At 37.3% G+C, this 12,204-nt stretch overlaps 1 protein-coding gene across 1 annotated transcript in view; it reads right to left on the reverse strand.

Moving 5' to 3' along the window:
- The window catches only part of LOC122815404 (protein tyrosine phosphatase domain-containing protein 1-like), a 728,693-nt gene that overhangs the window by 235,538 nt on the left and 480,951 nt on the right, over positions 1 to 12,204 (reverse strand). The window contains exon 7 of the mRNA XM_044087871.1: positions 5,012 to 5,200. Within this exon, the coding sequence (XP_043943806.1) occupies positions 5,012 to 5,200 (189 nt within the window). The remainder of the gene's footprint in view (positions 1 to 5,011; positions 5,201 to 12,204) is intronic.

A 12,204-nucleotide genomic window follows, 5' to 3' on the forward strand; every position in this document is an offset into this window, starting at 1 on the left:
TCTGTAAACAGAGATCATGAAGTTGGTTCCAGAGACAGGAAGGTCATCACAGGATAGATCAGGGGCTATGCACCAGATTCTTGGCTTTTGGAGTTTGAAGGTCCATTTGAGACCTAATATAGATTTGTTCTGAGGGTTGTACAGGTAAGGTCTTTTGCTGAAAAGCTGAAAGAAAGGTCCAGCTAATGGTTGTAAATACTCTATACTTTTTGCAGCCTGCTGATGGTAGGACTGCATGGTACTGGGCCTGCATATTGAGGTAATTGCTGTGGACTGGTAACCTTACACCAAGGTAATATAAATAGTGTGGGCAGCACAGTGGTGCAGTAGTAAATGTTGTCGGCTCACAGCAAGAGGTTCTCCAGTTCAATTCTTGGATGGGTTGCCTTCTGTGTGGAGTCTGCATGTCCTCCATTTGAACACCTCCAATACCTTACCAATGACTCAAATATCACATTTCTTTTCTGTGCCTGTATCTGCAAAGTACTAAATAATAACGTCTATCCTTCCAGTCCAGCCAGCTGACAATTATGGATTGTATAACACTATTCACTTCGATCTCATAAAGTAGGTATTTCTAGTGTATATACCTCTCATTCATAATTTTAACTATCATTACTTCTCCATTCCCTCTCAACTATTCAATGCTCCCTGTGGCATTATATTATATAAGTGACCATTTGCAAATGCTTTAGAGTCACAGATTAATCTATCTCTCCTAACATTTCTAGTGACCATTTATCCATTTCCGAACATATTTTTAATCCTTATTCTACTCGCCCATCTTTTCCTTGTTATTTCTCTGCAATCCCACTTTCCAGCCTTTATACATGCTTGTGGTTTTTATTCCTAAGGAATAACTTTCACATGTATACAAACACTCCTTGGTTGTAACTCTGCCACATCTTATTCAATCTATGCGTGACCCAAACTTTAAAGAAAAAAATGTGTTTTAACTTTTTAACTGATGGTCTTCTTCATGACAGGACATTCATTATTGCTGGTAACAAGGTTATGGTACACATTATCAATATCTTCAAATGCCTTAGAACTGTTGTTCTACTTGATTTCATATATCAGAATCAAATCTCCATGCAGTCTTCTTCTTTCGGCTCCATGAAGTAATAAATATATCAAAATCCGTTATAATCTTTCAGTGCACTCAGACAGAGGCATCCATTGTGCTCTCTTTGTGAAGCATCTTTGAACAGATTCTGGAATATTTATCATCAAACACGAATATCACAATTGTGCATTATATTGCATTATCAGCAGTAATAGATAAGCAGTAAAATACTTCATGTCTAGTTGTGGTTTCTCTAAAAATATGCCTCATAACACTAAAGCATTTTCTTTTAATGATACCAAAATTATTGTGAAACAAAATTTTAACATTATTATAAATTCTAAGATCTTTATATTGTGAAACAATTGGAAAGAGTTTATTTTGCACAGCGTATGTATTTAAGAGATTGAAAGCTCCAAAATTTAAGATTGTACACATGCCACATTAAAATTTGTTACACTGTCATTGCCCATGGCAACATCCTGTTAACATCATTTGGAACGAAAACTGCATCTTTAATAGTATTAACAATTCTTCCAAAATTGCAGTAACCTGACATTGTTTCAACTCATACATGATTATTACTGCTGCTCAGTTTCAATGTGCAGAATACAAACAATATGGGTAATAATAAGCTTAAATGATGTAAACTAATATTGCCATTTTGCCATAACATTTAACTACATTTGATCTGAAATGGTCCTCTTCAAAAATAAAGGTGTTAAAAAAATTCTATTAACTATGTATAGAAAAAACAAATTCCTAGACTTTGTCAATAGCTCAAAGTGTAGAGAGGATTATTTATTTATTTTTGGAAAACTTCTTTTAAACTGTTAAATTGATTACACACCCAGAAACACAAAAAAGTTATTGTGATTATTTAAACCACAGACTGCTGCAAGAAATCAAAGTCACATTAGCACTCTATGCTTATGTCTGAACAGATGAATCATACCTGTCAATTCCAAAAGAAGTAAAGTAGCTTAATAAGAAGGTTATTTGCAAGGCTGCATGGCAGTTTATATTGGAAATAAGCAGAGATATTAAAAAGGCTCTATTTTTCATAATTATGCCGAAAAGTCTTCCAAGGTAAATACAACTTCTGATTTAGTATGGAACCATACCTCTTAACCTTAGAGCAAGAAATCTGGACAAAGCAAAAAATAAAAGTGGGATACAGGCCCAAAAATAGTTATGCATCACAGACACCATTGAAACAACTGTAGCTGCAAACATTATACATCACTTATAATCTTTCTAACCCATTATTGTCAGTTAAACATTATATGGCTCATTCAGTCCTGCCTTCTTTTGCATCAAAGAAAACCATGCTTTGAAATGACAAATGCATTAAAAATAATACATAAAACACATTGCATCAACATCCTGCAACTTCCTACTTGCAAGCAACCATAGAGCTTTCATGGAAACTAGGGCTGCTTGTTTCCCCAGAATGACAGCTCTCCCTAATTAAGTCTAATGGTACACAATCTACCAGTATCTGAACTACCTGAAATAAATTAAATTATGGCCTGTAAATTGAAAGTTGTTGTTGTTGTTGTGTTTTTTGGCTTATCTCGGTTAGGAGTCGCCACAGCGGAACTCCGGTCCACTAATGTTTGGTAGTGTATTTTTACGTGCCGAGTTACCAGCCCTGACACACAGCCTTCAATGAAGGCACGCCCATTCATGCATGCCTCCACACAGAAGATGCTCTATCTGAGAATTGAATGCAACAACGTCTTGCTGTGAGGTGACAACGCTACCACAGCACTACTACCGCAGATCTGTAAATTGAAAGTACACTTTGTTTAATTAAACTATATTTCTAAGCCCACTTACTATATTTTTTCAGTAACATCCCAATATCCATTTCCAGGTCACTTTACAAGACATTGGCAGTGGTAGACTTGGCATCCTTCAGAACCTCACAGGCCCACACTAATACATTGTCCATTAAATGTAAATATCCACCCACTGTAAATGGCAAGAAGCTATGTCTTAAAAAACTACTTCTGGCATGTGTACCCAAGTATTAGGTTTTGAAACAAAGAAACATTCTCCACAATCCGTAAGTCTCAGTCTTTAATAATCATCTACTGTTGCAGCACTCCCAACATATAAGCGCACACACACACACACACACACACACACACACACACACACACACACACACACACACACACACACACTAAAATCCCCAACATTTAAAAAATGACATTGTGCCCACTTGATTTGCCAGTATTGATGATCCGCCAAAGCTAAGCTTACTTTTGTCCAATCTACCACTGCTTAGAACCCACCAATGAAAAAACAGTACTAGGTGCTTTTTTGTTAGTCTGAAAAAACAATACAACTTTATATGCTACAGTCCCACATAGTCAGTCCACTACTGACCCATTAACCCTAGGCTGCTGTCTCATTCTTACTCCCTGGAACTGCATTACCTTGGATGACTACTTTATTTTCCTAAGCAAAAGACACAAATTGGAAGATGAGGCAAAAATCCAGACATTTTTTAAAAATCCATACAGTTAAGAGGTATGAGTTCATGTTCAATACAACACTCTCCCTGTCAGGAAAGCCGCAATTTAATGAAAGTGTACTCTTAATGTATGATATATTTGTGAGCTAACTTGTTTGTGTTCAGTAGGTAGTATGATCATTGTTAGCCTCTTTGTGCATGCGTCTCTCTCTCTCTCTCTCTCATGCACACATATACAGACACACACACACACACACACACACACACACACACACACACACACACACACACACACACACACAAACACACATTCTTCTTCTACTTTTACGCACACAATTCTGCATAAATGCATGCACTCACTCACTCAGTACTTACCTATTAACACAGGTAATTGCTGTCCCTTTCAAAGGGAACAGTGGCAAATCCATACATGAGTCCCTCTTCAGTGAGAACACACACACACTGATTGTTCGGCGCAAAATAATGGCGTAAACACACTGACCCTTTTTTGGCTCAAAAACAAAACTAGAAGGTGCTTTGGTGCATGCGCACACCGACATTAGCGTTACAGGTCATGGGAGTGAAAAACACAAAACAAAAAATGTGTTTTGGGGCATGCATACATCAATGTTGCAGTTAGAGGTTGAGGGCCGCATGGAAGAGCTCTGAGGGCCGCATGCGGCCCTCGGGCCGCAGGTTGGACACGTCTAGTATAGACATAGGTTCATAGGTCCATAGGTAGGTACTAGGCTATCGGCTCTAGGGCCTATACAAGCCTAACCTTAACGATTCCCTGGCTATTGCTTCCCACAACTATTTACTTTCCTGGACCTCTGTATAGCAGGGCTACTGATGTGATCCGTAAGGTGAATTTCCTATCTCCCATCCAATCATCAAGGTTCCTCTTGAAGAGGGCCATTGAGGCACTCTGCCTGACATGTATGGGCAGCCTGTTCCAGAGTATGGGGAGTCTCTGGGTCAGGAACCTATCATAAATAACATAACATTTCATATCATATCATAATAACATTTCATAACATTAACATTTCATATCTAATAACATAAATTATTAACTGAAATTAGACTACAGATACTGATAGACATTTGTAAGAAACGGAATCATAGACTGTAGGGAGGTCTAACAGTACCATATTGACTAGCAGCCCGTGACTCAGTGAGTTCAATAAAATGGCATTAAATTAAACAGAAACAAAATATTTTGTCTTAAAATCCATGTTGGTTAACATCTTCCTGACATAGTTGACTAATATTGTCTCAAAGCCTTCTCTCAAATTTGATATTAAACTGTCCAGAAATTTATGACAGTTAATTCATCATCAGTAATCAACAGTTAAATTAAATAAAATAAATGACTAAATGAGTGTGTGTATGTGTGATTTCCTTAATGGAGTTTTTCAGCTTTCCTTGGTGTGTGTCAAGTGCCTTTGAAGTGTACTCACCTTACTAATGGAAGCTATTTCTGACTTCTTTTCTACAGCTGCACAACTAGTCCCTTCTGCATCAGTTTTTGTTGTAGATTTTGTGTCATATTTTGGCTTTTTGTTTTCTCCACTTTGTTGTGCTGCTGTCATAAGCTTGGGAGAAGACTTTGATGAACTCTGATGAGGACTACTTGGTGAAACAGATGCCTAAGTCACAGAAAAGTGAAAAGTAATTTTACTCATGCTGTCATACTTCATTGCTTAACCATGTACAAGGTAACATGCAATCTAGTAATGACAAAATGTATATGTTATTGATAAAGACATATATGAATATATATGATTGTAGGTGGGTTGAAAATACATTAAAAGAATGCAGGGGTATGACCCCTTGCACCTTCATATGGGCGACTTCACGTCCCCCCCCCCACACACACACTTTCCCACTACATTATATATACTAACTCTGAGACTGCACAAGAGTGAGGAAAAGGAAACATTTCCTATCTCATTTTTGATGATCCTGGACATAAACACAAAACACTAAATAATCATTTGCCAAAAAGGGATATGATGAAAGGTACAGTGAATTTCCATGTGAATAAAACAAACCTGTAACAAACCATCTGTATGCATGTACATACATATGTAGATATGTACACACACACACACACACACACATATATATATATATATATATATATATATATATATATATATATATATATATATATATGCCATATGAGTTATCACTGCACACATTTTTATCACATGGTGGAAACAGCGACATTTTCTGTTTCTGGCACAGTTTGTCAAATTATATAATGGTCAAAATTCACTATATCGACCACTTCATAATTCAAGGATTTTTGCCTGTTTTCTGGATTTTTCTGACCTTGGAGTTAGTATATCTAATTACTGGGGGTGTGAGGGTGGAGCCCCCAATATAACCTACTGGTTTACATTTGTGATTACACTTTTGTTATGATTTTAGTGGCAATTAATGGTAATCACCGGTGAGTTGGTTGCAAACTCACTGGCAATTATTCATTATAAACTCATGTATATATATATATATATATATATATATATATATATATATATATATATATGTGTGTGTGTGTGGGTGTGTGTGTGTGTGTGTGTGTGTACACACATATATATATATATATATATATATATATATATATATATATATATATATATATATATACATATATATATATATATATATATATATATATATATATGGGTCCCCTTGACTTCATCGAAATGCCGAAACACCAACGCTAAGAAGACCGACATGAGAAGACCGACGAGACAGATGATTGACAATGTGAAATTCCGACAGCCGAAACACCGACATGGGCAATGTGTGAGCACAAGTCGGTAAGTGTGCGATAGTGAGGGATTTAGCGTTAGGGAGCGGACAGGTAAGTGTGTGCTAGTGAGGGATTTAGCGTTAGGGAGCGGACAGGTAAGTGTGTGCTAGTGAGGGATTTAGCGTTAGGGAGTGGACAGGTTAGTGTGTGATAGTGAGGGATTTAGCGTTAGGGAGCGGACAGGTAAGTGTGAGATAGTGTGGGATTTAGGGTTAGTGTGCGGGAAAGGTGAGTGTGTGTGATAGTGACGGAATGTAGGTTTAGTGGCGGGTTAAGTGAGTTAGGGTTAGGGTGCAAATAGGATAAGTGTGCGGTAGTGTCGGACCTTAGGATTAGGGTTTGGGTTAGGGTTAGTGCATGTATAGTTGTGTGTTATATGTAGTTTACGTTTTGTGTGTCGGTGTTTTGGGTGTCGGTGTTATGGTGTTTGGTTTTGTGAGTTGTCAGTTTTGTGCATTTTCGGTGTTTTGGTGTCGTTGTTTTGAGTGTCGGGTTTGTGGCGTGTGACTTTAGGTGTAGTGGTGGGTTAAGTGAGTTAGGGTTAGGGTGCGGGTATGGTAAGTGTGCGATAGTGACGGAATGTAGATTTAGTGGCGGGTTAAGTGAGTTAGGGTTAGGGTGCGGGTAGGATAAGTGTGCGGTAGTGTCGGACCTTAGGGTTAGGGTTTGGGTTAGGGTTAGTGCATGTATAGTTGTGTGTTATATGTAGTTTACGCTTTGTGTGTCGGTGTTTTGGGTGTCGGTGTTATGGTGTTTGGTTTTGTGAGTTGTCGGTTTTGTGCGTTTTCGGTGTTTTGGTGTCGTTGTTTTGAGTGTCAGGTTTGTGGTGTGTCGGTGTTGTGATAGGGATATATATATATATATATATATATATATATATATATATATATATATATATATATATATATATATATATATATATATATATATATATATATATGGGTCCCCTTGACTTAATCGACACGCCGAAACACTGACGCTAAGAAGACCGACACGAGAAGACCGTCGAGACAGATGATCAACAATGTGAAATCCCGACAGCCGAAAAACCGACATGGGCAATATGTGAGCGCGAGTCGGTAAGTGTGCGGTAGTGTGGGATTTAGTGTTAGGAAGGGGACAGGTAAGTGTGTGCTAGTGAGGGATTTAGTGTTAGGGAGCAGACAGGTAAGTGTGTGCTAGTGAGGGATTTAGCGTTAGGGAGCGGACAGGTAAGTGTGCGATAGTGTGGGATTTAGGGTTAGGGTGCGAGAAAGGTGAGTGTGCGGTAGTGACGGACTTTAGGTGTAGTGGTGGGTTAAGTGAGTTAGGGTTAGGGTGCAGGTAGGGTAAATGTGCGGTAGTGTCGGACCTTAGGGTTAGGGTTTGGGTTAGGGTTAGTGCATGTATAGTTGTGTGTTATGTGTAGTTTATGTTTTGGGTGTCAGTGTTTTGGGTGTCGGTGTTATGGTGTTTGGTTTTGTGAGTTGTTGGTTTTGTGCGTTTTCGGTGTTTTGGTGTCGTTGTTTTGAGTGTCGGGTTTGTGGCATGTCGGTGTTGTAATAGGGATCCATATATATATAGATATATATATATATATATATATATATATATATATATATATATATATATATATATATATATATATATATATATATATATATATATATATATATATATATATATATATATATATATATATATATATATATAGTTCTGTGTATACGTATAGACAGATAACATGCATACACACACAAACACATACACGCACACATAAATATATTCTTAAATGTCAATAGCTAAGCTTGTTGCCACATACAACATCAAAAATTGGGGTTCCTATTATTTAAGCGAATGTTTAAAGTTGCGAATGCTATTTCATCGAACGTGATTATCTGAAATGACAAAATGCTGAAAGCACGGAACAGTGACTTTTTAACTAGGGAAATAAATCACTGAGCCATTTTCGTGACTTTGTCATTTTCTCCACTGTGGTGCGATCTCGTACTTGGTATATTTAAGTAGTTTATGTCTGTTTGTTTTTTTATGGATCAGTGATTTTTCCCTGAGGAAAAATTCACTGATCCATGTGTTCGACATTTTGCATTTTCATAGTGTTTGGGTCAATTATATAGTGTTCGCAATTTCAAGCATTCACTAATATAATATAGACCCAAAAAATGTATAAGCAAGTCATTGAAACACCAACTTACTGAAGCACATCGTATCACACTATTTAAACAGAAATACTCACATTACCTAACCCCTAATAGCTGTATTAGTATGTTGTAAACTACAGAGATAAAGTAAAAACAATTTCTGTGAAATTCTTATACCACATTAGAAAAATAATGTTTTTACCACCCAATGAATTTATGTATTGTACTTCATACACACTAATTATAGACATCCTTTCTTATATATGTATATTAGCTCCAGAGTTACATTAACTGTGACAACAGGAAATAACTCTTAAATTCTATACTTTACTTAACATTTGACTAGAGCAACCAATGATTTACTCTGCAGTGGGAGAATGAGCATATATATGGCAATAATCCATACAAACACTTTGTTAGATAATACGCTAGATTTGTGGATGATGTTTCTCTTTTATGGGTAGGTGGTGAAGAAGAGCTTTTGGATTTTGTTAGATACCTCAAGCATACTTCTGATTTTCTTAGGTTCACTTTAAGTTACTCTTCCGCGTCTATTGATTTTTTGGGTGTAACCCTTTCGAAGAATAGTGATGGTACCCTAGAGACGCAGCTATATAGAAAACTCTGTTGGAGGAATGGCCTCATACACTCTTCAAGTATGTATCCCCCACACATTTTTTCTAACATACTTAATGACCAGTGCCTAAGGGCCTCTAGGTTATGCACTAATGATTTGGTGTTTGAGGAAACTGTACATAAAATGGATGATGATTTCTATAAAAGGGGATACTCAAAGATTCAGACAGATAGTTCCAGGAGAACTGCCCTATTAGACTGACACAGCAGAGGTATTCCTTACTTTTCTTCCACCAAACATACTTCAAGTAGAGGTCGACTTGTTAGTGTGAATCCTTCTCCTAAGGTATTTTTTAGGTATTCTAGTAACATTTACCACTACTGTGACATCATTAGAAAGAACTGGCCCATCCTTTTAGCTGATGACAAGGTAAGATAAGTTGCGGGGCAATATACTTCTTTTATCTTTAGGAATGATATGTCAATTAAGAGGCTCTTATGTTATGCGCCGAGACCTTTACCACTCATACCCCCAGAGAAGGTGGGTACCCTTCCCTGTATTGTAAGGCATGTTCATTTATCTCTCCTGACCCTTGCTTTGTACATCCAGTCACGGGGTACTTTTGTTATAAATCAGAAGGATAGATTATGAGCACTGAGTTAGGAGTTGAGAATATGCCAATGATCAATGCAAATTTTACATTTAATATTTGCATTTAGTATCAAAATAAGCTTAAATGTAATAGTGATTTAATTTAGGCTTGGAAACAGAGTGCTTCTTGAATGTAAATAGGATAATGATAGCTCTATGAGGTGAGGAACTAGTTTTGATTAGTTCAGTAACTAATAATATGACAATACAAGTATGTATTATGGATAGAACATGATTTAGAAAGTTATGCTGGCAATAAAAATAGGTATTTCTTCATATCATAGATAGCATTATGTTATACAAAATTGGATAGTGATGGTTAAGTAATGTTTTTATGAACCAACTCAACCTAAACAAGTTATAGCATAATATATTGGTAATAAGATAGTTTTAGGCAGCAGGGATAAAAGATGTAGGATGTTTAAATCTGAGACTGAGACAGGGTCGAGGGTATGGGGTGAGAGCAGGTGCTGGAGTCTAATGAGTGAAAAGAGAGAAAAAGAGAAAACCTAATTAATCAGATGAGGAAAAAATAATAGTAATGGAGCAATGCACAGGCAGCTACAAGAATGGATAACCTGAAGCAACTTTGACCTATGCCTGGGAGTGGAGGAGGAACATTGCTGTACCCAAGTGGCATTGCCAAAGACTCATGGAGTCCAGTGCATGAGAGGCAGATAATAGGTCTTGTTGTGTGTGCAAGGTATGCATTTGGAATGTACGTGAGAGTAAATAATCTGATAAAGACGTAGTGTGGAGTTTAAGCAGAATCAAGTGAAAAAATTGGACCTGCACTGCCTTAGGAGTTGAATTTCAATTAGAAAGTTAATAAAGATGAAAAGAAGATGTATAGATGGGATGAGGTGGAGTATCCCACGAAGCAGGATAAAGAGGGGCAGGAGCAAGGATGAAAGATATTGGAGGTTGATGGAAGGAAGACAGTATGACAGGCACAAATAGTAAGTGGATAATATGTGGAGTTAAATTTGAGGATAGAGGAGTAGTTGAGGAGCCATATTTTGACTGAAACATTGATGAAGTATGGGAAATGACAATGTGTGGAAGCAATTGATAAAGTGAGAAGGAGAGGAGGATTGAGGAGTGAGCAAGAACTCAATGGGTTTACCATGGTGAGTTGCAGGAAAGAAGTACTTCAGAGTTAAGGTGCATTCAATGCTAAGAGAAATAAGGAGGAAAACTGGGAAGAGTTAAAGGGTACGCTAGAAGGGAGAGGTGGTCTATAAGGTAGTATTTTGAGTTGGGGAGTAGAAGTGGTAAGAGTGATGGTGTTGTTGGTGCGTTGTCTCTTAAGGTATGTACAGATTAAGCCAATAGTAACATTGCTTGGGGGAGATAAAGAAGTTGCCAGACATGTTTATATGGAAAAGAAAAAAGTAGTTTAGGTAAGGAAAGAAAGAGGGTGTAGAAAGCTGTAAGAAGCTGGAGTATGACTACGGTAAGGAAGAATACAGTAGTAGTGGTCACAGTGTGAAAGTTAAGGATAATGGAAATTACGGGTTTGGTGGAAGATGGGAGGGCTATGACAACAGAAGAAGAAAATATGTTTAAGGAGATAGAAAGGTCAATGGAATTGGGCATGAGGAAGTATATTAGGGAGGAAGACTGAAAGAATCACAAAGAGTTAAGAAAGTGGATATGATGTTTGAGCAACAGAAATAAGCATCTAGGAAGGTATTCAGGGACTGTAAAGACAAAAGGACCTATGTACATACAGAAAAAGCAAGACAAAGGGAAGAGAGGAGAATATCTGTCCTTTGAGCAGATATTATTTTTTTGGAGGGGGTTGACAGCAGGGGACTGGTTGTCATACAGGGACATGATAAATAGAATATATATTTAAATAAAATAGGAAGATGATTGATGAAAAAAGGTAAAAAGATAGGAATCTGACTGGAAAGGTGTAGGAAAAGGTAGGTGAATTTGTAAACATCTGGGCTTTGCTGAGGACTAAACTAGTTTTAGTAAACTAAAGAAGAGATGGATAAGAGAAAATAGGATATGGAAGAATGAGGAAAAGGAAGCAGAAACATGGAAAATGGTGGAGTTAAAAGTGTTAGGGGCAGCAAGTGACCAGCACATGGAGTTTTTTCATAGGTGGTAAAGGACTGCAAAGTAATTAGTAGAGGAGAGCCAGTGGGAAAACCCAGAATGCTGGAGATGTGGTGAAAGGGAAGTAGACAATACCATATGACGTGTTGATGTAAGCAGTGCAAAATGAATTGTAAGAAATCAAAGCATTATATTATAAGTTATGTAATGATGAGTTTAAGGAGTGATTGCTGTTATGTTTATTTGCAGTGGGTGATGGCAATGGTCATTGAGAGAGGAATAAAGAAGGGAGATGTTATGATGTTCGTACAATAAGCACATCTTCACTCTTGGATAGCTGCACTCCTATTAAATACATTCATGTTAGAAGACGCACTGTGCCTCAGCAGAGTT

The sequence above is a fragment of the Protopterus annectens genome, chromosome 11.part0 (genome assembly GCF_019279795.1).
Source record: "Protopterus annectens isolate FY-2018-M chromosome 11.part0, PAN1.0, whole genome shotgun sequence".
In the NCBI taxonomy this organism is placed as follows: Eukaryota; Metazoa; Chordata; order Ceratodontiformes; family Protopteridae; genus Protopterus; species Protopterus annectens.